Source organism: Canis lupus, chromosome 21 (assembly GCF_011100685.1).
Source record: "Canis lupus familiaris isolate Mischka breed German Shepherd chromosome 21, alternate assembly UU_Cfam_GSD_1.0, whole genome shotgun sequence".
Classification (NCBI taxonomy): Eukaryota; Metazoa; Chordata; class Mammalia; order Carnivora; family Canidae; genus Canis; species Canis lupus.
In genome coordinates this window covers 30,002,260-30,028,017 of record NC_049242.1, presented here as the reverse complement: position 1 = coordinate 30,028,017, position 25,758 = coordinate 30,002,260, and the positions used below count along the sequence as shown (strand labels likewise).

The following is a 25,758-nucleotide window of genomic DNA, read 5'->3' as shown; positions in this document are numbered from 1 at the left end:
TCTTTTGCTCCAATAGGGTAATGGAACATTTCAGCCGGATTCCTGGGCTCCCACAAAGGTATTTTTGTCTATGAGTGGCTGTTATAATTGATGTTTCTATGGGGGTTTAAGGGTTGAAATAGTAGATTTCTTGCCATCATTCACTGGTATTGTATCTTTAATTTTGGTTTTCATATGCTTTTTGTTAGCAAGTGGAAATGTGACTGATTTTTGTGTGTTGATTTAAAACTTTGTTGAATTCACTTATTCATTCTAGGAATATACATATTTTTGAAGATTCCTTGGGATTTTGTGTGTATACAATAATGCCATTTGTATATAAGGACAGTTTTATTTCTTCCTTTCTCATTTGCATTATTATTATTATTAATGTTGTCGTTGTTATTTTGGTCTTATTACAGTGGCTGGAACTTCAAGTATGATGTGAATAAAATTGGTGAGAGTGGGTATCTTTGCTACATTCCTGACCTACCTACTGAATGCTAAATCATTCAGTCCTTTAGCATATTGATATGATGTTAGTTGTCAGTTCTTTGTAGATATCTTTTATTAAATTGAGGCTGTTCTCCTTGATTCCTAAATTGTTGAGAATTTTTATCATGAATGGATATTGAATTTTGCCAGACACTTTTTCCTGCTTCAGTCGATAAGATTATTTGATTTTTCTTCTTTAGGCTATTGATTTGATGAATTACACTGAATGATCATTGAATGTTGAATTAGTTTTGTATACCTGGAAAAAAAATGTCACTTGATTGTGGTGTAAAATTTTAAAAATATTTTATTAGATTTGATTTGCTAATATTTTGTTGAGCAATTTTAAGAGATACTGATCTGTAGTCTTTTCTCCACTGTCTTCATCTATTTTTGATTCAGGGTAAAATGGGCCTTATAAAATGAATTGGGAAGTGTCTTCTTCTTTTTTTTTCTGAGAGGGATTGTGTAAACATTTGTTTTAATTCTTCTTTAAAGTTGATAGAACTTTGCAGTGAAACCATCTGGGCCTGAAGATTTCTTTTTCAAAAGATTTTTAATTAAAAATTCAGTATTCTCTTTCATGAAGAGTCTCTTATGGCTTGTTTCCCTCTCTCCTTTTTCCACCTTCTGGGTTAGATGAGTGATGGGTATTAAGGAGAGCACTTGTCATGTTGAGCACTGAGTGTTGTATATAAGTGATGAATCACTGAATTCTACTCCTGAAACCAATCTAGCACTGTATGTTAGCTAACTAAAATTTAAATAAAATTTCCAAAAAATTAAATTTTGAAAAGATTTATGGAGGGATTGGTTTCTTCTAAATAGTCAAATTTATGGGCATAAAGTTGTTCATAATATTTCCTTATTATCTGTAGTAATAAAAAATGTATAGTGATATAATCTCCATTTCATTCCTGATACTGATTTTAATCTTGTTAGTTTTTATGTTTGTCAATTTTGCTAGAGATTTATTAATTCTATGGATTGTTTTTGAAGAACCAGCTTTCTAGGTCATTGTTTTTTTTCTATTTTTCTCATTTTCCATTTAATTAATTTCTGCTCTAAACTTAGTAATTTTCTTCATTCTGTTTGCTTTGGGTTTATTTTTCTCTTTCCTTTAGTTTCTTGAGATAGAAACTTAGATTCTTGATTTGAGATGTTTCTTTTTTTTTTAATATATGCATTTGGTGCTATAGAAGTCTCATCCATTGGTGGATGAGTAGATTAAAAATGTGATACACACACATTGGGATAATGTTAAGCATAAAAAAGAAAGATCCTGCCATTTGTGACAACATGGATGGATCTGGAAGACATTATGCTAAGTGAAATAAATCAGAGAAAGATAAATACTTCATGAGCTCAATGATATGTGGAATCTGAAAACAAAACAAAGCGATAAACTGAACTCATAGATAACAGAGAACAGATTGGTGGTTGTCAGAGGTGGGGGGAGTAGGGGCTGGGTGAAATGGATGAAGGTGGTTAAAAGTTACAAACTTCCAGTTCTAAAATAAATAAGTCTTAGGGACGGGACGTAAAGTACAGCATGATGACTATAGTTTACACTACTGTATTGTATATTTGAATGTTGCTAAGAGACAAGACATATGTTAATTATGTCTGAATAAAAATGCAAAAAAAGCCCCTCTCAACCCTGCTTTAGTAATATTCCATAAATTTTGATATTTTATATTTTCATTTCCATTCAGTTGTATGTTTTTAAAAAATTTCTTTGATGACTTCCTCCTTGAACATGGTTTACTTAAAGGGTGTTAATTTTAAGTGCTTAGAGATTTTTCTGTTCTCTTTGTTTTTGCCTTTCAGGTTGATCCCATTATGGTAAGAGAACATAATCTATGTGATTTCAATTCTTTTAATTTGACAGAGGTGTAGCCCCAATTTGTCTAATTTAATCTGGATTGATTTTCTACTTTTCTACTGAAGCTTACAATATTCCTTGGTTATGATGAATATCTCCTTATTCAGGGAGTATGTCATATTCTTTAGTGCTTCTCTTGCACATTTTTCTTCCTATGTCTGATATTTATCTTGAACTCCTATACTCCTTTCAAGGATTTAGGTACTCAATTCAAATATCTCTTCTTGTGATATGTTATTCCCTAACACCATGGGAAGCAATGGGTGTTTCCTGCCCAATTTTACCATAGAATTTTGTGTACTTCTTCATTAAGGATTTATCATATTTTTATCATCTTTGCTTGTGAGTTTTGTGATATTGCAGAACAAGGACTACATATTATCCAGATTCTGTATCAACCCCCTCCTCAATCCATGGTGGCACTTCAAGTGTGTGTGTCTATGTGTGTGTGTGTGTGTGTGTGTTGTGCACGTGTGTGTTGTTTGGTTGAATGAGTAAATAAATGAGTCATATATGTATATATTTTTCAAAGATTTTATTTATTTATTCATGAGAGACACACAGAGAGAGGCAGAGACAGAAACATGTTTCTTTTTTTTATAAATTTTTTAAAAGATTTTATTTATTTATTCATAGAGATGCAGAGAGAGAGAGAGAGAGAGAGAGAGAGGCAGAGACACAGGCAGAGGGAGAAGCAGGCTCCATGCAGAGAGCCTGACATGGGACTCGATTCCAGGACTCCAGGATCATGCCCTGGGCTGCAGGTGGCGCTAAACCGCTGTGCCACTGGGGTTGCCCCAGAAACATGTTTCTTGAAGGAAGCCCGATGTGGGACTCAATCCTGGGACCCCAGGATCACACCCTGAGCTGAAGGCAGATGCTTTAACCGCTGAGCTACCCAGGCATCCCTAAATGAGTCATATATTAATTAGGGTTCTCCAGGGAAAAAGGACCAGTAGGATATATCTCTATCTCTATTATCTATCTATCTATCTATCTATCTATCTATCTATCTATCTATCTATCATCTATCTCTAAGAGAGGATTTATTATTGGGCAGACTCAGATGGTTATGGAGGCTGAGAAGTTTCGTGATCTGCCATCTGCACGCTGAAGAATTAGGAAAGCTAGTAGTGAGTCTGAAAGCCTGAGAATTGGGTAGCCGATGGTGTAAAGTCCCAACCTGAATCCAAAAGCCTGTGAACCAGGACCACAGATGTCTGAGGGCAGGGGAATATGGATGTCTCAGCTTAAGTGGAAAGAGTGAATTTGCCCTTCCTTTGCCTTTTTGTTCTACTCTGGCTCTTGTGTAGATTGGATGATGCCCCCACACACTGCTGAGGGCAATCTCTTTTATTTGGTCTCCTGATTTAAATTTTAATGTCTTCCAGGCTTACCCTCATGGACACACCAGAAATTATGTTTTTTTTTTTAAGATTTTATTTATTTATTTATTTTGGAGAGAGAGAGGGAAAGAGGGTGCGAGCAGGGGGAGGAGCAGAGGGAGAGGTACAAGCAGACTTCACACTGAGCTCAGAGCTCTATGCATGACTTGATCTCATGACCCATGAGATCATGACCAGAGCTGAAATCAAGAGTCAGCCACTTAACTGACTGAGCCAACCAGGCATTCCAGAAATAATGTTTTACAAACTATCTGGGCATCCCTTAGCTCAGTCACATTGACATATAAAATTAAACATCACTCTTAAAAAAAAAAGATTTATTTATTTATTTAAGAGAAAGAGAGAGCATGAGTGGGAGGGGCAGAGAGAGAGGGAGATAGAATCCCAAGCAGACTCCCTACTGAGCATGAAGTCCAACATGAGGTTCCATCTCAGGACCCCAAGATCATGATCTGAGCCAAAACAAAGAGTCAGGTGCTTAACTGATGGAGCCACCCAGGTGCACCTAACCATCACAGTTTTTAATATTTTTCCACATAATTTTAGAAATGTGTATATTATGTTTTTTAGGGAATGCTTACAAAAATTTAATTAGGTAAAAGTAGAGCTGCCATGATCTCAACAAAAGAAAACACAACGATTACTAATATACGGTGTTTTATCTTCCCCACTTTTTCTTTTGTAGACCAATATATTCCAATGATGTAATAATGCTTCTTTTTGGTACTTGAATGTGATAATGTTGCTGTTATGTGGTAGTTAATTAAAAATTAGTGGCACAGCAAAAAGTTCCATTTTCCTTAAAAATAAAATGGAGTCCTTCAAAATATAGCATATTTTAAAATTTTATCCTTAATATTTTTCATGTTTGTGACCCAGGGAACATTTTCTAGTTTCCACAATATATAACAATATTAAGTGAGTAAAGTACGCATTTCAATGGCATTGTTTTTTAAACTGATGAAAGCAGCTCAAATAATGTGAACAAGTCAGTAGTCAATATTATTATGCTATCACACATCCTTTGATTTAACAAATGGCTCACCACACACATTAAAGAGAAATTTTAAAAAATAGCCTGGATTAACACTAAAATTCAGTTGAATATACATATGCTTCTAAAAGATAAACTTCAAAATTTTTATAATGCAACTCATGTACTCTTGTAGAAAAATTAGAATGTAAGAATAAGCAAAAAAGAAAAATAAACAGCACTCCTAATATAATCTTTTAAAGAACTTGGGCAGCCTGGGTGGCTCAGCGGTTTAGCGCCGCCTTTAGCCCAGGGCCTGATCCTGGAGACCTGAGATTGAGTTCTGCATGGGGCTCCCTGGATGAAGTCTGCTTCTCCCTCTGCCTGTGTCTCTGCCTCTCTCTCTCTGGGTCTTTCATGAATAAATAAATAAAATCTTTAAAAAAAAGAACTTACTGTGGATATTTTAGTATGCCTATTTCCATGCTTCTACTATATGTTAGCTATATATATGTATATATATGTATATTTATATATTTATATATATATATATAAAGACCAAACTATACACTTTTTTCAAGCATTTGTCCTAACTATATATGTATAATTGTATACATATCTGAAATGTTATATATTAGACATTTGACTCAAATGATGTCTGACTCAAAAAATTTTGCTAAGGTTTGTCTTATGGCTCAGAATAAGATCTACCTTGATAAATGTCTAGGGGTGCTTGGAAAAAAAGTGTGTTCTATTGTTGAGTAAACTGTTCTATATATTTCAATCAGATCCTGTTTCCTTTCTCCTTGTTGATATTCCATCTAGTAGTTCTATCAGTTGCTGATATAGGACTTCGACACTGAGAGGTTGTTGAAATTCTTTTTTTAAAAAGATTCATTCATTTATTTATTTATTTATTTATTTATTTATTTATTTATTTATTTATTTAGACAGACAGACAGACAGACAGGCAGAGGGAGAAGCAGGCTCCATGCAGAGAGCCCAATGCGGGACTTGATCCCAGGTCTCCAGGATCACACCCCTGGCTGCAGGCGGCGCTAAACCGCTGCACCACCGGGGCTGCCCGGTTGTTGAAATTCTAAAATACAATGATGAGTTGTCTATTTTTCTATTCAGTTCTTTTTGTTTTTGCTTCATGTGTTTTGAAGCAAAACATATTTAGGATCATCGTATCTTCCTGGTGAATTGATCTTTTATTGCTATGTAATGTGTCTCTTTGTTACTAGTAATTTGCTTTGAAGTCTACTTTATCTGCTATTAATAAAGCTACTTTTTTTGTGATGTTTGCATGATATGTATTTTCCCATCCTTTTATTTTCAACCTATCTCAGCATGAATTTGAAGTGAATTTTTTGTAAATAGTATGTAGTTGAGTTGTGTGTGTGTGTGTGTTTAAATTCAGTCTCTGTTTTTCAATTGGTACATTGAGATAATTTACAGTTAAGATAATTGTTAATATGCTATGGCTTAAGTCTGCCATCTAATTATTTGTTTTCTGTTTGTTTCTTTTGTGTCTCTTTCCTCACCTTTCTGTGGGTTACTTTAACATTTTTAGGATTCTTTCTTGATTTATTTATAGGATTTTGAGTGTATGGTTTTGTATAGTTTTCTTTGTGGTGGTTTTATTACAATGTTTATATATGTGACTCATAGTCCAGTGGTATTGTATCAACTTCTTACCACTTTTAGTGAAGTGTGAAAACCATAGTTCCATTTAGATGTCCCTTTGCTCTTGCCACTTTTAAATATCATTATCTTGCATATCAGATGGTATTATAATATTTGTTTTAAACACTGCATGCAAAATGAAAAACTCATGAGAAGAAAAGTTTACCCATATTTCTGTTCCTGTCATTGCTCTTTGTTTCTTTTCTTCAATTAAAATTATTTATTTATTATTTTTTTAAAGGTTTTATTTATTTATTTATGATAGAGAGAGAGAGAGAGAGAGAGAGAGAGAGACAGGCAGAGACATAGGCAGAGGGAGAAGCAGGCTCCATGCCAGGAGCCTGACACGGGACTTGATCCCGGGACCCCAGGATCGTGCCCTGGGCCAAAGGCAGGCGCCAAACCACTGAGCCACCCAGGGATCCTCTAATTAAAATTTTTTTAAATTTAAATTCAATTAGCCAACATAAAGTACATATTTAGTTTCAGATGTAGTGTACAATGATTTATCAGTTGCATATAACACCCAGTGCTCATCACATCACATGCCCTCCTTAATGCCCATTACCCAGTTCCCCCCCCACCTCCCCTCCAGTAATCCTGTTTTTTTCCTATAGTTAAGAGTTTCTCATGGTTTTTCTTCCTCTCTGATGACTTCTCATTCAGTTTTGCCTCCCTTACCCTATGACCTCTGCACTGTTTCTTATATCCCACATATGAGTGAAATCATATATGATAATTGTCTTCCTTCAATTGACTTATTTCATTCAGTCTAATACCCTTGAGTTCCATCTACATCGATGTAAATGGTAAGTATTCGTCCTTTCTGATGGCTGAGTAATATTCCATTATCTATATCTATATCTATCTATCTATCTATCTATCTATCTATCTATCTATCATCTCTATCTCTATCTATCTCTGTATATCTCACATCTTCTTTATGCATTCATCTGTTGAAGGACATCTCAGCTCCTTCCACAGTTTGGCTATTGAGGACATTGCTCCTATGAACATTGAAGTGCAGGTGTTCCTTCATTTCAATACATCTATATCTTTGGGGTAAATACCCAGTAGGGCAATTGCTGGGTCATAGCATACCTCTATTTTTAACCTCTTGAGGAACCTCCATGCTGTTTTCCAGAGTATGGAATGTATCAGCTTGCATTCCTACCAAGAGTGTGAGAAGATTCCCCTTCCTCCACATCTTCACCAACATTTGTTGTTTCTTGTCTTGTTAATTTTAGCCATTCTAACTGGTGTAAAGTGATATCTTATTGTGGTTTTGATTTGTATTTCCCTGATAACAAGTGATGTTGAGCATTTTTTCATGTGTCTATTGGCCATTTGTATGTCTTCTTTGGAGAAATGTCTGTTCATGTCTTCTGCCCATTTCTTGACTGGATTATTTGTTTTTTTGGGTGTTGGGCTTGATAAGTTTTTTGTAGATCTTGGATACTAGCCCTTTATCTGATATGTCTTTTGGAAATATCTTCTCCCATTCCATAAGTTGACTTTAAGTTTTGTTGATTGTTTCCTTTGTTGTGCAGAAGCTTTTAAGCTTTTTTAAAGTTCATTTTTGCTTTCACTTCCTTTGCTTTTGGAGTCATGTCTTGCAAGAAGTTGCTGTGGCTGAGGTCAAAGAGGTTGCTGCCTGTGTTCTCCTCAAGGATTTTGATGGACTCTGTCTCACATTTAAGTCTTTCATCCACTTTGAGCTTATCTTTGTGTATGGTGTAAGAGAATGGTCCCATTTCATTTTTCTGCACGTGGCTGTCCAATTTTGTCAGCATCATTTATTGAAGAGACTTCTTTTTTCCATTGGTTATTCTTTCCTGCTTGTTGAGGATTAGTTGACCACAGAGTTGAGGGTCCATTTCTGGGTTCTCTAGTTTGTTTTGTTGATCTACGTGTCTGTTTTTGTGCCAGTACCACACTGCCTTGATGCTCACAGCTTTGTAATATAGCTTGAAGTCTGGCATTGTGATGTCTCCAGCTTTGGTTTTCTTTATCAACATTCTTCTGGCTAGTTGGGGTCTTTTCTGGTTCCATACAAATTTTAGGATTATTTGTTCCAGCTCTGTGAAAAATGTCAATGGTATTTTGATAAGGATTGCATTGAATGTGTAGACTGCTCTGGGTAGCATAGATGTTTTAACAATATTTGTTCTTCCAATCCATGAGCATGGAATGTTTTTTCATTTATTTGTGTCCTTCTCAATTTCTTCTATAAGTTAGCCAGTAACTTTTATAAGTTACTTGTGGTAAATGTTTGATGACAGTTCATAGAGCAGTCAGAATCAGGCTGTATCAAGACAGAGTTTATCAATGGAAGCTACTCATGAAAATGCCTCAGATTTTGATCATACTTTTGGTGAAACAGGCAAAGTTAATGGTGAAAGATTAATTCATGAGTTCCAGGGGTTCATTTGTTCAGATATTTCCTAAGTACCTGTGATGTGCCAGACTCTGTAGTTTCTAGAGTACATATCCTTTACCTCTTTGGTTAGGTTTATTCCTAGGTTTCTAATGGTTTTTGGTGCAATTCTAAATGGGATCTTTGTTTCTGATGCTCAAAAAAATCCTTCTTTTTTTTTTAAATCCTTCTTTTGACAAATTCAGACACACATGAAACTCACACATCTCCATATGTAGAATATTTTTACCGAAGAAACTCCCCCTGCTTCCTTCCATCCTGGAGGCAAGCACTCTGATTTATGTCACCACAGATTAATTGTCTGTTGTTGAAGTTCCTACAAATGGAATCATACAGTATGTAGCCTTTTTTTTTTTTTAATTTTTGTTTATTTATGATAGTCACAGAGAGAGAGAGAGGCAGAGACACAGGCAGAGGGAGAAGCAGGCTCCATGCACCGGGAGCCCGACGTGGGGATTCGATCCCCAGTCTCCAGGATCGCGCCCCGGGCCAAAGGCAGGCGCCAAACCGCTGCGCCACCCGGGGATCCCAGTATGTAGCCTTTGTATCTAACTTCTTTCACTCAACATAATGATCTTGAGTTTAAATTGTGTTGATGCATGTTTTAGTAGTTTTTTCATTTTAATTACTGAACAGGATCCATTGTATAAATATATCACAATTTTTTTTTATCCATCCTTCTGTTGATAGGCATTTGAGTTGTTTCTATTTTTGGCTACTATGAATAAAGCTGCTGGGGATCCCTGGGTGGCTCAGCGTTGCCCAGGGTGTGATCCTGGAGTCCTGGGATCGAATCCCGTATAGGACTCCCTGCATGGAGCCTGCCTCTCTCTCTGCCTGTGTCTCTACCTCTCTCTCTGTGTCTCTCATGAATAAATAAATAAAATCTTAAAAAAAGAAGAATAAAGCTGCTGTGAACACTTGTGTACAAGGCTTTTGTGGGTTTATGATTTATTTCTCTTGGGTAAATACATGAAAATGGGATTGTTCAGTTGATGTCATTTTCTTTTCTCCTTTTTGGGTTCCTAGCAACTTTTTGCTCCAAAAGTTACATGATGAGTTGGGAAGAAGTACTCTCTTCCCAAAAATTTTAGAGTACTGTAATTAAGTGCTCACACAAAATAAATTTTGCTTTTATTGGATAAATATTTTAATCAATCTTTAATTTACTGTTTCTTTTTTCTTAAACTTACCATAAGTGATTGATCTTCCAAGGTTGCTTCCAGATTATTCCTCTTAGTTCTTTTAATCAGAGTTTCTAGACTGGGTCTGAACACTTTGACATGCTCATCTGAGGATGTTTGTCTTTTTTTCTTATCAGCTACTTGATCTCTCTAAACCTTTATCTTTTTATCTGCCAAATGAATATAATAATAGTCCTTATCTCATTGGATTGCTGTGAGAATTAAATGAGATAATTTATGTTTAGCTCTAACACAGTGACAAGGATGTAATAAGGACAAGGATGTAATAAGGACTCATTAGATGTTAACTGTCATTATGTTATTATTTTATCACTGGGATTTTTGTCACTGCTCTTATGCTATGTCTTCATATATTTTCTGTGCATTTTGTCTGGAGTTACTAATTTTCCCTAGAGTTAGTGTTCCCTGTTGGCATTAGGGGAAGAGTTTTCTTTTCTCCTTTGGTTCATTGGCTCCATGCTTAATGATCCCAGGGGTGACTCTGACACCTGCCTCCAGAAGAAGAAAGCATGTGTCTTCTTAGTCTAAATATAAGCACCCTGAACAGAGCAGGAATAGTGATATCCCCTCGTGCCAACATGATCAATCTCCAGCTTTCTCTTTTCTTCTCATTCCTCTTCTTTCAGAACAAGCAATGCTTTGAGCTTTGCTCTACCACCTTCTCAGTCCTTCAGCTGATACTATGATTTGGTGGTGAGTTTAAGAGCATTGAAGGTGGCAGGGGAGGGGTGGACAGAACTGTGAGTGTGAGCATGTGTGTATTTAGGAGTATCTGTGAAGGCCAGAGACTAGAGCTGAGAGAGAGGAAGTAGAGATGTGGGAATGAGACAAAGGATGAGAGAGGGAATGCAGCATGGCAGAGTACAGGGTGAGGAAGGTGGGCACAGGGGGAGATGTCAGTTGGACCAGGAGGTTGCACTAGTTAGGAAGGGTAATGCAGAATGGGGGAGGAAAAGCACTGGGGAATGTGAAGGAAGAGACTTTTCTTGATTAAAAAAATAATAATAAAAAAATTAAAGTGGCTTCACACCCAATTTGGGCTTGAACTCACAACCCTGAGGTCAGGTCATATGTTCTACCCACTGAGCCAGCCGGACACCCATGGTAAATGTTTGATGGTACTTCACAGAGCAGTCAGCATCAGGCCATATCAAGACAGAATTTATCAATGGAAGCTATTCATGAAAATGCCTCAGATTTTGGTCAATACTTCTGGTGAAACAGACAAAGTTAGTGTTTAAAGATTAATTCACCAGTTCCAGGGTTCATTTGTTCAGATATTTCTTAAGTACTTATGATGTGCCAGACTCTGTGCTTAGTCCTGTGAACTCCCAGTCCCAAAGTGAGGAGGACTCTTGAGGAAACTTTTCTTGGTAATTTGGGTGTCAGGTGTGTATAAGCCAGGAAAGTCCTTCTTATTCTGTTTCCCATCCTGTACTTTGTAGAATAGGTATAGAGATTGAAACAAGAGATTGTGCCTTGGAGCAGTGTTCTCCATATTTTCGCCATCACAACATAAGAATATGGTGGATGATATTTACACATGTTACACCACTATATGTTTACACAGATTTTTTTTTTTTTTTTTTTACAAAATCTTTAAAATGCTCATTTGAAGTGAAACAATGGGTAGGTGGAAATTTTCCTTGAGATGTTTATTAAAAAACACAAGTTACTATGTCAGTGAATTAAGGGTATATCAGTACCTCTGCAGTATAGCTAACACTGGCTTTAGATTATGAAAACATTTTACATTCTGGGTTTAAGTGGAGGTGAGCAGGAGTGAGGTTATTAGAGAGATAAATTTGCTTTTATTCCAATTTATTGAAAAGATAAACATTCACAAGTTTTTGTACCTTATGTATTGAAAGGAATTTCTTGTGACAGATCTCATAACTAATCTTTCCAATATATTGTGGTGCAAACAGAGGCCACCCTTGTAATGTGGAGCCAGGGGCAGGCTGTTTTATCCATTAGGGACATGACTTCAGTGTGTAGAGCCTGTACCTTTTAAAAAACCCAAGAATGGTGAAAAACATTTGAGATCTGAAGCATATGTACAAAGAAAATGGCAAAATAAATTACTATTTGTTTAAATAAATATCTACATAATACAACTAGGCAGAAAAGTAATGGACTCAACTTCTATATAGTTGTCTAACAATTATCCCTAATGAAGTTTGTGAGTGCATTTTAATGTTCTTGTGTCAGGAGAGTCTTCCAAAATTAAGACTGCATGAAGATATAAAAGGCTTTTACATAGCCCCCTAAAGAGAGAAGGGGCATAACTAAAAAATAGAATTGGTTGGGACTCGCAGGAAGAAAGGAAGATACCAGGAGGAAAGGAGACAGCAAAATCTGCTCAGGGGTTACAGGGAAGAAATGGCTTCATTTCTCCTTAGCCTGGACTGAATGCTCACTGATGCTCACTTCTGGGTCTCCTTGGTTCTAGAGCTGAAACTCCAACTCCCATCACTCTGCCCTGCCCCCAGCATTCTATAAGTGATGGAGACAGTCTCTGTTTCTGCTTAGATATATGGGTGTTTTTCAAAGCACTTAAGGGAAACCTGCCAGCTAGTTATGACCCAACCAAACTCTGTCAGTGGTGGACCTGCTTGGTGTACCACCCAGCCCTCGGGTCTTGGTTCTGAGACACTGGGTCTTTCTGAGAGATCTGTTCTGAGGCTGTTTTTCTCTCCTTGGACACTTTTCTCCTTTGACTCTTCTTTATCCTTGGAAAGGAATTTCCTTTGGTCATATTTAGGTGAATAATAAGATTTTAATGTTGTTGAATATTCATTGAAGTGTTTTGCCTTTTGAAAAAATAATGGGATGATAGCCAAAGAGATTTATAGATAATAATAACAAGAATAATAACCTTTGGAACACTTTATCTGAACTAACTCATTTAATCTTACTGATTACCACATGCAGTTCATTGTCACTCACATGTTACAAATGAAAAAACAGGGAGTAAAGTAACTGCCCAAGATCATACAGTTAGTCAGGAAAGAACTGGAATATTAGCCCAGGAAGTCTGGCTCCAGAACTTGGTGTCCTCACCTACTATACCTGCTCCTTCCCATTCAGTATGGCTCCCTGCCCCTTTTCCACCATTATGGATCTTTATTTCTTGCTCATGTAGATATTCTCTGAGGGTTCTGGGAAGTACTTTCTATGAGACTTTGGCTGTGCTTCTTGGTGCCTGTGACTTTCCTCTTTTCTCATCCCTCTTCCTAAATGAGCCAACAACCCTCCTGCTGAGAACCCTTAGCAAGGCTGAGATGGGGCCCTCAGAAGCCATTGAATGAAATGAAAGTCCTTATTCATACACAGCAACCTCCTTTCTGGAAGCTCAATAACAGTCATTCAGGCATTGCTGCCCTTCTTTCCACCCTGCCTGTGCTGTCTCACTGTTGAGGTACATTGTTATAAACATAGGCCACTGCAAAGTGGTATATTTTAAGGAGGTTTTTTTTTCTTTTACTTTAAATATCTTATAATTTTATTATTTTTTGCATATATTTTTATTGGAGTTCGATTTGCCAACATATAGCATTACACCCAGTGCTCATCCCGTCAAGTGCCCCCTCGTGTCCGTCACGCAGTCACTCCAACCCCCTGCCCACCTCCCCTTCCACCACCCCTTGTTCGTTTCCCAGAGTTAGGAGTCTCTCATGTTCTGTCACCCTCACTGATATTTCCCACTCATTTTCTCTCTTTCCCCTTTATTCCCTTTCACTATTTTTTATAATCCCCAAATGAATATAAGAAGGTATTTTAAGGTTAAAATTTGAGTAAGTAGAAGTGGAAGAGAAGGGGAAATCCAAGTAAATAGAGAAGGAGCAAGATCTTGGGGGAGGGAAAAGTATAAAACAATCAAGGGAGCATATGTCATTTGGGTGGAAATGGTGGAATGAGATCAGAAAAGTCTAATGGGGCCAAACTTTGGAAGTAGAGTAGCTAGAGGCAGGGTGAAGCCTCTGTTAGTTCTTGAAGAATGATTGGCACAGAAGCTCTACATGGTAATGAGGCACCATGGGTCAGAAGTCATTCCTACGCCCAACTGAGCATTCTCAGGAGAACTTGCCTGGAGAGTCCCACAGTTTAGAGATCGTATCTTTTATGATCTCTGCATACACTCAGAGGTCTTTTCTGTTTCTGTCACTTTCAGCAGACTCTTCAGCTTCTGAGTCATTATAAAGAACCCTAAAGTGCATCATGACTCACACCAACTTTACCATCTTCCACCCTGCAGTTTTTGTCTTACTGGGCATCCCTGGGTGGGAGGCTTACCACATTTGGCTATCAGTACCCCTCTGCCTCATGTATATCACTGCTGTCCTGGGGAACACCATCCTGATAGTGGTCATCATCACAGATCGTAATCTTCATGAGCCCATGTACTTCTTCCTCTCTATGCTGGCCATCACGGACATCCTGCTGTCTACCACTACTGTACCCAAAGCTCTAGCCATCTTTTGGCTCCATGCCCATAATATTGCTTTTGATGCTTGTGTCACCCAAGTTTTCTTTGTCCATGTGATGTTTGTAGGGGAGTCAGCCATCCTATTAGCTATGGCCTTTGACCGCTTTGTGGCCATCTGTGCTCCCTTGCATTATACAACAGTGCTAACATGGCGAGTTGTGGGAAGGATTGCTCTGGCCATTGTCACCCGAAGCTTTTGCATCATCTTCCCAGTGATCTTCTTATTGAAGCGGCTGCCCTTCTGCCGGACCAACATCGTCCCCCATTCCTATTGTGAGCATATTGGAGTGGCCCGGTTGGCCTGTGCTGACATCACCATTAACATCTGGTATGGCTTCTCAGTGCCCATTGTCATGGTCATCTTGGATGTGATCCTCATTGCTGTGTCTTACTCACTGATCCTCCGAGCAGTGTTTCGTTTGCCCTCCCAGGATGCCCGGCACAAGGCCCTCAGCACTTGTGGCTCCCACCTCTGTGTCATCCTCATGTTTTATGTTCCATCCTTCTTTACACTATTGACCCACCGCTTTGGACGTAACATTCCTCGACATGTCCATATCCTGCTGGCCAATCTTTATGTGGTGGTACCACCCATGCTCAACCCCATCGTCTATGGTGTGAAGACTAAGCAGATCCGGGAGGGTGTAGCCCACCGGTTTCTTGACATCAAGACTTGGTGCTGTGCTTCCCCTCTGGGCTAATGGCTCTCCACGAATCTGCACTCCAAGCTTTATCAAGGAAACAAGGCATGGAATATAGAAATTTTTTGGACAGAGAGGGCTTTTTAGTTCTCTTCCTTTTTCTTTTCCTTCTTTGTTGTCATCCTCCTCCAACTTTTCTTTTTTTCCCCTTCTGACTCTACATCTTTGCCTCCTTCTCCTGTTTGTTTGTTTTCTGTATCTTCTTTTCTCATATCCCTCCTCTATAACCCAGAAATAATAACTAAGTATACATGCCTCTGATGTGAATATTGATACCTTCAGTAGACCAGACATACTCCAGAAACACAGAGAACTAAACACACCAGAAAGCAGGTTATAAATACAAGGATGAGAATAATTTTATATTTAACATTTGAAGGGGTTCCAGTTATTTTAAAAAAATCTTTAAATGTACATTGATTTTTTATACAGACTCAAGTAGCTCTCTCCTCACTTTTACAATAGCAAGTGTTTTTGAAAAACAGTCATGCATGCCCTTCAGCCCTCTGAAAAACTGTTCATTCTTCAAATTTTAAATTAAAGAACTAGCTTCCCTGAAAACTCTTTTTGTGATTTTTCCAAGCAATCCAAGGTTAGTATCTTTGTATACTGATTGCACCTTATACAAATCCCAAAATGTATATAGTGAATTATAACGAGTTGTTTATTTGTACCCCTAGTTGACTATTAACTCCTTGAAATCAGAAGAGTGAGTATCCTTCATATTTGTACTTCAGTGCATTATAAAATGCCTGGCACATGATAAATTTTGAAAAATGAATGAGAGCACAATTACCTCCTGATGTTAGAACATGCATTTCTATTATGCACTCAAATGATCAGCTGAATTAGTCCACAAACCAGTGGTGAGTAAATCAGTTCCTCACAAAGGCAGTTGGTGTCAGGGAGGCAAATAAGCTGCGGGTTGTGGAGCATCTTACTTACACCTTTGTTGTAACACAGAGACCAGGGAATAGACTAGGGTAAGAGGAAACAGGGCACTTTTGATTTTCTTTTCTAAACTGGTCTCTGACCCTTCTCAGTATTAGGAATTATAGCACATTATTCCTGGCCAGTTTAGCAACATTAAAGTAATAATCTCTTGGAGTTTAGTCTTGCCTGTCATTCTTTCATGCTTTTTCAGAAGAGAGCCTATATACTCATTTCTTCAACTACACAAATGAATTCAACATCCCTCTCTTCATCCTAGAACTCTTTTTTGATAAATATATCTATCAACTGGATATCTCCTCCAGGAAATGGAGCTCCCATTGAGGCTAGCTTTTCTTCCTGTTCAATTCCTTTTCTTAGGAACTAGATTATGCTGATTGCATCAACGTCGCTGAGCTGGAAACCCTGGGGAGTTACTCAACCTCTTCTTCTTTGTCCTGTTCCTCAAGAAGTTAATGATTGTTACCAATATTGATTATTATACCACTAAATAGTTATGTGGATAATATTTGGAGTCTTGTCAGGATTAAAGTCATGTCCCTATTATTTTCTAGCTGTGTGAATGTGTGAAACATATTTAATATTTTTAGTTCTCATTTCTTCCATCTGTCATGGGGATAGCAATAATACCTCATAGGGTTGAAATGAAATAAACCACATAGCTAGTACTTAATCCTTGGCTCATAGTAAGTATCTGAGAAATATTTCATTAATGCTAAGGTTTTAGTATTGTTAGTTTTCTTTTTCACATTGTTTGTACCAATTACTTATGTCTGTTATCATCTTTCACCTCAGATAAAACATTAGCTTCTTAATGATTTCATGTTTTCAGTCATTTACACTGTAACCTATAAATTATATAGGTATATTATATAGGTAAACTATAAATTGACTTGAAGTTAAACATTTGAAAAGGCAGAGCTTCTGTCAAATACTTTCAAGCAATCTTCATTATTTACAGAAATGTTTTCCATAGAATATTCTGCAGAAATAGCAGATATCATAATAGATGCTTTATAAAAAAGTTCCATGGTCAAATAAGTGAAATGTACTGACACTCCATGGGTTATTCACATGGCTGTCCAAGGGAAAGCTAGAGTTTGCATCATATCCCATAGTAATGTGAACATAGATATTTGTGTCCATATCTTTGTTGTTTTTCATTTTTCTGATAGCCCATCAATTTACACCTCTAAAATAACGTAGTGTTCCATTAACCACAGTTTAGAAATCATAGGACTACAAGGTAATTCCTAAGCCAAGCATTAACTTAAAGTAAGTAGTCCTAAATTACCTTTCCACTTCTATCTCAAAACATACCACTATATAGTAATGCATTAGTGTATAATAATATTAATAATTATAATTAAGACAATAGCTAATATTTATTAAGGGATTAATCAATGCTGGGAGCCATGTTAAATGCTTTGATGTATTAACTTATTTAATACTTACATAGCCTTATGAGATAGTATCTTTGCTATCAGTTATATACACAGGGGCACCCAAGTGTCAGAGAGGATGAATAACGAAGGCCACTCAGCTGAGAAATGGTAGAGTATTGATGTCAGTTCCCTTTAGAAGTCTTTGTCAATCCCCCCAAGTCAGAGGTGATTACTTTGTCCTTTGGCTCTCATAGTAATAACATTTATGTTTCAACTGAATATTAATTACTCTATGAAACCATCAGAGCTTGTGTTCTGTGAGGGCAAAGAATAAGTCTTACCCATCGTCATAGTTCCAACATCTAGCACAGGATTAATTATGTATATTTATGGATTGATTAATATTAAATGTTATAAAGTGGTTGACTTCTGGACCCTTCACTGTTAAATATTATCTAATTTTATGACTGAAAATCATTTGAACACACATGCATGCACACACACACACACACACCCCACTTAGTTCCTTTTGATTTATTTCTACATCTTCACAGGTTTGTATGTACATTGAGGTCTACCTGGTGTAGGCAAGGTTTCAACGTTCTATGTATTGACTAGCAGCAACTCAAATCCACTCTGCCCATATTTTCGCCAGAGACATGGGGTCTTTAACAGATGCAGTATGTATTGACTGCTATAGGTAGGGCATAGTTAGATTGCCCACTCTGGTTCCTGATGAGTGATCTCTGGAGATTGGTCCTGCTGGGGTCTGCTTCTGTCTGATTAAAGCAGATGCTCCCTAAAGAGTGGAATAGAAGCTCTCTCCTTGCAGAGATTCCTATGGATGAGGTTCAAATACTGTCCTATTTCACTCCAGAGTCTATCTGTCAGCTTCTTTCATATGTCGAGGAAGAACTTTCTCTTGAACTGGGGCAAGTTTCTAGGAAGGGGATAAATATTTCATTCCTAGGAATTGTAGGTTTTTCTGGCATAAACTTAATAAACTATTGATTCAGATCAGATCTTGATTCCTCTGGATAATGTAGTGTAAGTACATACATCTTGACATCTTGAACTGCTACATATGTTTTTTACTATGCAGGATTGGGGGGTATAACAAATATTTTTCCAGAATTAACAGTGGTTTAAAAAAATATTGAATACTGGGGGCTCTTGGATGGTTCAGTTGGTTAAGTGTCTGGCACTTGGTTTTGGCCCAGATCATCTCATAGGTCTTGAGATCAAGCTCCATGTTAAGCTCCACACATGTTAAGCTCCACAGTGGGGAGTCTGCTTGAGGATTCTCTTCTTCTGCCCTTCCCCTGACTCACATGGGCGCACACACACACGCACACACACTGTCAAAGAAAGAAATAAATCTTTAAAAAATTATAAAAATGGAACACTGTCCACACTGTTGAAAAAAATTGAACACAATTAAAAAGTAAGTATACTAAAACTCACGACATTAAGTTTAAATATACTATTTATATACAAATTAGAATTTATTATAATTTTAGTGGCTTTAATGGGAGAAACTCATAAATAATGGTCTGAAAATAAAATTAGGGAAAAAATTAACCATTAAAAGCACATAAAATGGGATCCCTGGGTGGCTCAGTGGTTTGGCACCTGCCTTTGGCCCGGGGCGCAATCCTGGAGTCCCGGGATCGAGTCCCATGTCGAGCTCCCAGCATAGAGCCTGCTTTTCCCTCCTCCTGTGTCTCTGCCTCTTTCTCTCTCTCTCTGTGTCTATCATAAATAAAAATAAATAAATAAATCTTAAAAAAAAATAAAAGCACATAAAAACATATATATAGAAGTGTTCCCATTTTCCCTTTTACTTTGGGCTCTGATATGGCTAAGTACAGCATGGTTAATCATGTCTATTATATGTGTTATAACTTTTCTATTAGAACTTTTATTTGTTCTCCTAGAATTTATTTATTTAAAATTTTGTTATCTTCCTCATCATGGATATTTTGCAATAATTTTGATTTGAAAATTGTATTAAAATATTACTTATCCTATTTACTGAGTTTTTGCACACTTAACATTTTGTACGGAGGTAAGTTCTCATTCATCTCACCTTAGTCTTGGCCTTAGGAGACTCAACACCTGGAGGCAGATCTGAGTCAGAAAAAAATATGGCCCTTGCTTAAATTTGTTTATAAACTTGATAGAAACATACCTTTCAGTTTCAGAAGAAAGACATTTCCTTCTGTTTTCAAGTCAAAGTAAGATTGGATTTTTCTGTACTTGTAAAGTGCTATAACTGATACAAGAAAGAAGAAAAGAATTATTGTATTCATTTTAATTTTCAATTTGCTTTTTCACTTAATTGTATGCCTTGGCTGATACTTTTTTTGTTAAAAATGGAAACAAAACATATTATTGTACTGTATATGCCATAATTTATTTTTCCTCTATTAACAGATATAGATGTTGTCATAATTTCTTTTATTAAGCAACAGTATAACAATGAATATCCTTGTAGAAATATCTATATGTTCTCATGCTGTGTCACCAGCACTGGAGGCTAATTTTTTCCTTATGTTTTCCAATTTGACAGTAAAATTATGATACTTCAAAATGACAGATTTTCGTTTCTTTAAATTTTGGGTATCTATTCATGTGTATAATGGCCACTTTTCTTGTGTGAATTGCCTATTTTGATTCTTTGCATATTTTTTGTTTTTTGCTCATTCATTTATACTAACTTTTAGTAAATAAGGATATTAGTCTTTTGTCTATTATATGTGTTATAACTTTTCTATTAGAACTTTTATTTGTTCTCCTAGAATTTATTCTTGTCTACATTTTTGCATAGTTATATCATTCAATTATTATTGTCCATGAAATACCATGTTCTTAACTTAAATCTTTCCAAAATTAAAAATTTTCTTTTGTTTTCCCCTAAGACCTTCACCTTAATTTTTAATATTTTTTGGTTTTATTTTAAAAATATACATATTTAAAAATATATATACATCTTTAATTTATCTAAGATTTCTCTTTGTTTAGTGAGTAAGGTGGGAACTGGCTTTATTCTTTTACAAAAATATCATTGCTCAATATCCCAATGACATTAATTGGCCAGGCCTTCCTTTACTCACTAAATTGAAATGGTATTTTATTACATTTAAAATTTCAAATATATTAGTTTCTGGGCTCTCTATGTAGTTGTACTGATCTGCTGACTATTAATAACTGGCATTTATGTAGCATTTTTATTCTAGGCATTATAGTAGGCAGTTTAAAGAAAGTATTTGGTTTAATCGTTGCAAGGTAAATATGAATAGTTCATTTTCACAGGTTAGGCTAAATTTCTGAAGTGTAAAAAACTTGCTTTTTGTCAATATCAGAAAGTTGGAAGCCCAGAATTTCAACCCGGAGAAGACTTCTCAGATGATAAATATTTAAGCTGTGAATTGGGAGCTCAGGGGTTTAACAAACATCAAAGGTAGAAAAGTATGTTACAGCTTAAGAGAAAAGCTTGAGAAAAATCATGAAAGGTGGAGAACTCAGAGTTTATGTGGAGAATAGATCATGATCTATTTAACTTTCATGTAATTTAATATCAGAATGCCTAAATGGAACAAAAGCTAGAGAAGAGAGTATCAGGAGGATTGTGAAGCTTTGTATGCTTGAGAAGTTTGGGCTTTATCTTGTGATGAATAAATCATTATATAAAGATTATAAGAGGAAATCTGATAAGATTTCAGTTTGTTTTGTGCATAGCAGCCAGGCTGTAACATAGCTAGCTCATGGACATGGAGGGGTTGAGGATGGGAAACTGGGAGATAGAGAACTCAGTTATTTAAGATGCTGTTGCACCAGAACAAGTGAAGGATGCTTAAAGCCAGAGATGGAACACGTAAGTGAGAATGAGGAGCTATGTATGGCTTCTAGACATTGCTGAGGTGTGAGCAGGAACTTATATTTATATTTGTGTTTATAATGATAATGTAGGAAATAAAAGCATAGCATTATATACTCTAAGTCAAGGCATTAGTGATTGATTTAATTATCTAATGTTCAACTTTTAGTGAAAGTTATTGTTGGTTCTGCCCACTGATTCTTCCTTTCTGTAGTCTTCATAGAGAGACTCCTAAAGTAGGTATGTTTGGTGCTAACTTCACACCTTCCATCCCACTGTGTTCATCCTACTTGGCATCCTGGGACTGGGAAACTACCATGCCAGGCTTTCTATCCCCTTCTGCCACATGTCCATCACTGCAGTATTGGGAAATGAAGCCCTCATCCTTGTTGTCTTCAGTGAATGCACCCTCCATGAACCCATGTATGTCTTCCTATCCATGTTGGCTGGCACTAATATCCTGCTGTCCACCACCACTGTTCCCAAGGCCCTGGCTATCTTTTGGTTTCATGCTGGGGAGATTGCCCTTGATGCCTGCATCACTCAGGTGTTTTTCATACATGTTGCCTTTGTGGCTGAGTCAGGTATCCTGATGGCCATGGCATTTGACCACTATGTGGCCATTTGTACTCCCTTGAGATACATAACCATCTTAACTCCTATGGCAATTGGAAAAATGACTCTGGCAATCTGGGAATGAAGCACTGGGACATGTTCCTGATCATATTCCTGTTGAAGAGACTGCCATACTGTCAAATAAATATCATCCCCCACTTATAATGTGAGCATATCTGGGTGGCCAGATTGGCCTGTGCTGACATCACTGTCAATATCTTGTATGGCTTCTCAGTGCCAATGGCACCAGTTTTGGTAGATATTACACTTTGATTATCCGAGCTGTGTTTAGACTTCCTTCCCAGGATTCCTGGCACAAAGCTCTCAATACCTGTGGTTCCCACATTGAAATCATTCTCTTTTTCATCACATCCTTTTTTACTTTCTTGACCCATTGATTTGGCAAGAATATCCCCCACCATATCCACATCCTTCTGGCAAATCTCTAAGCATTAATTTCCCCCATGCTTAATCCCATCATCTATGGAGCAAAAACCAAGCAAATCAGGGACAGTATGGCTCATGTTATCTGTTGTGGGGAAGTCTTGAGAAAGTTTATGTTTCTTTCACAGTTTTCTCTTACTAGCAGGAGAAAAAAAAGAACTTATCAATCAAGACCCCAGTTTTGGTACTTTAGTGTTTTGAAGCACAAAGGCTTCAAATAGGCTTTAGAATAAAATATACTTGGAGTCAAATCCTAACTCCCTTACTTCCTGATTTTTGACCATAGTTAGATTCCCACCTTTTGGAAATTTAGTCCTAACCAATAAGGAGAACCAATTGTACCTATGCTGTAAGGGTTTTGTAAAGATTAAAATCTGGAAACTACTTGGTACATTGCTCAGCACTGGGGGTGTTCAATATTAGCTCTCATTCTAACTTGAAGTTCGTTACCCAAGCAAGATGCTTTAGATTTGATGTATGTGAGATTTCCGATATTTTCAGAGGCTGTTCTGCCTTCTGCTTACCATCCAAGACTGTGTGATAGCCATCATCATCATCTCCAACATTATTGCCATCATAACCACAAATGCTGTATAAATCAATTTAGGTAAAAGGCATTAAAAATGCTTTTTTTTTTTTTAAAGTAAGCTGTTGAAAAAGACTAAGGATTGAAATCATTGAAAAATGATTACATTTTATATGCAAGGAACTATCACTATTATTATATTAAATAAATTTCTTAGCCAGCCCCGGTGGCCTAGCAGTTTAGTGCCACCTTCAGCCCAGGGCATGATCCTGGAGACTCAGGATCTAGTCCCACATCAGGCTCCCGCACAGAGCCTGCTTCTCCCTCTGCCTATGTCTCTGCCAATCTCTCTCTCTCTCTCTCTCTCTGTCTCTCATGAATGAATAAATAAAATCTTAAAAGACAAAAAACTAGCTTTAAAAAATAAATTTTTTAACTTATGCAGAAAATGGTTGAGTGACATAGACATAGGCATTGCCCTCAGAGTTAGTTGTCTGAGTTGGATGCATGAACCAAGAACAAGTTATGAGTCCACAGTGATAATAGAGAATATGGTACAACACACAAATACTCAGATGTTAAAAAGAGGAAATAAGGTAATATCCTGTGATTCTGTGTCTTTTTCTATATCCATACTCTCTCCCCTAATCAGAGACAGTTGTATGGCTTTAAATTCCATTTCTAAAATAGAATGACCTCCAAATTGGTATCTCCAGCCTTGAATTTTTCTTTAAAATCATATATTCAACTGTTTCTTGACATCTCTAGTTATAAGTCTTATGGCATCTCAAAATAAACATGTCTGTATTAGGATAGTTTAAGCTATACTTTATTTCAGTGAATTTATAAAGTTCATTTCTCTCTCATTTAAAGTATAGTGTATATCAACAGAATCTATTCTCCATTAAGTAACCTGAAATTATGGATCCCTCTGTCTTGTGAAGTGTCGGCATATCAACATGCGTTTCTCTAAGTTGTGAAAGCAGGGAAGAGAAATTATTTCCTTTTTTGGTCTTGGAGTGATTTTTTAAAAAAGATTTTATTTATTTATTCATGAGAGACAGAGAGAGGGAGAGAGAGAGAGAGAGAGAGAGAGAGAGAGAGAGAGAGAGAGAGGCAGAGTCACAGGCAGAGGGAGAAGCAGGCTCCACGCAGGGAGCCGTATGTGGGACTCAATCCGGGGTCTCCAGGATCACGTCCTGGACCGAAGGCTGCGCTAAACCGCTGAGCCACCCAGGCTGCCCGAAGTGATTTTTAAAAAAATATTTTTATTTATTTATTCATGAGAGACACAGAGACACAGAGAGAGGCAGAGACACAGGCAGAGAGAGAAGCAGGCTCCACGCAGGGAGCCCGACGTGGGACTCAATCATGGGTCTCTAGGATCACGCCCTGGGCTGAAGGCAGCGCTAAACCGCTGAGCCCCCCAGGCTGCCCTGGTCTTGAAGTGATTTGTTATTTTTGCTCACGTTTTCCTTGATGAGCACATTGTCTTAACAAGGCCATAACTCAACTGCAAGGGAAGGTTGGAAATGTAGGGAAGCTCATGGGTTTGCAGTGAATGCTGTCTGAGTGTGTATCCATGATCCACCCATGCTTTTGATCACTTAATATTTCTGTGTTCTCTCTTCTTCCCATATTAGAACACATTCAAATCATCTCCACTGTAGAAACCCCAAAGTCCTATCCAGGCACTTCACCCAGCTCTAAGTGTAGGATCTTCAGCTGATACACAAGAATTTCTCCATCAGATTTGTTTCAGGCTTTTCTTGGCCTAGAGACCTGATTTATTTATTTTAAGAAATATTTTATTTTTTAGTATTTTTAAATATTTATTTATTTATTCATGAGAGACACACAGATAGAAGCAGAGACATAATCAGAAGAAGCAGGCTCCCTATGGGGAGCTGATGTGGGACTCCACCCCAGGACTCCAGGATCACAATCTGAGCCAAAGGCAGACACTCAGCCACTGAACCATCCATGTGCCCTGAGACCTATGATTTAAAAGGAAATTTATCTGCTGACTCCTCACCCCCTAATTAATTATATGATAGAGTGACAGGAACATTTAACAACAACTTCTTCCATTTGGAAAGATGATGAATATGAGGCATACAATGGTCATTAATTCATAGCAATTTTGAAGTCCCCATTGGGCAGACACTGGGAATACTCTCTGTGCCCTGGATTTGGGGGAAGTTTCTCTTTTTGGGGGGAGGTGGTGGGTGGAAGAAGTTTCTTGATAGATTCTCTAGCAGAAACTCTCTTGTCCATTCCTTACTGTGACTCATGAAAGCATCTCTCTGGAATCTTTTTTCTTTTCTCTTATCTTCTTAGGTCATATCTAAAATGGGAGATGGGGGAATATGTCCTTTCTGGGGACAGCAGAGGTTTCTCAGTCCATTTTCTGGTGTTGAAATGTTTTATCTCAAGAGTTAGATTAACTCTTAAGTAGTCAAGGGATTTCTTTTTTTTTTTTTTTTTAAGATTTTATTTATTTATTCATGAAAGACCAGAGAGAGAGAGAGGCAGAGACACAGGCCGAGAGAAAAGCAGGCTCCATGCCGGGAGCCTGATGTGGAACTCGATCTGGGACTCCAGAATCATGCCCTGGGCCAAAGGCAGGCACTAAACCACTGAGCCACCCAGGGATCACAGTCAAGGGATTTCTTAGCTGAGCTCTTGATTTTTTTTT

At 37.3% G+C, this 25,758-nt stretch overlaps 1 protein-coding gene and 1 pseudogene across 1 annotated transcript; both read left to right on the top strand.

Moving 5' to 3' along the window:
- The first annotated feature begins 14,290 nt into the window (after positions 1–14,290).
- On the top strand, positions 14,291–15,259 carry OR52B2 (olfactory receptor family 52 subfamily B member 2). The gene has a single exon (NM_001388732.1). It carries the CDS (start codon positions 14,291–14,293, stop codon positions 15,257–15,259), a length of 969 nt encoding a protein of 322 aa, NP_001375661.1.
- OR52B22P (olfactory receptor family 52 subfamily B member 22, pseudogene) lies at positions 21,747–22,674 on the top strand (annotated as a pseudogene).

Coding starts and splice junctions, on each gene's coding strand:
- OR52B2 (NM_001388732.1), top strand. CDS start 14,291: ATGACTCACACCAACTTTACCATCTTCCACCCTGCAGTTTTTGTCTTA.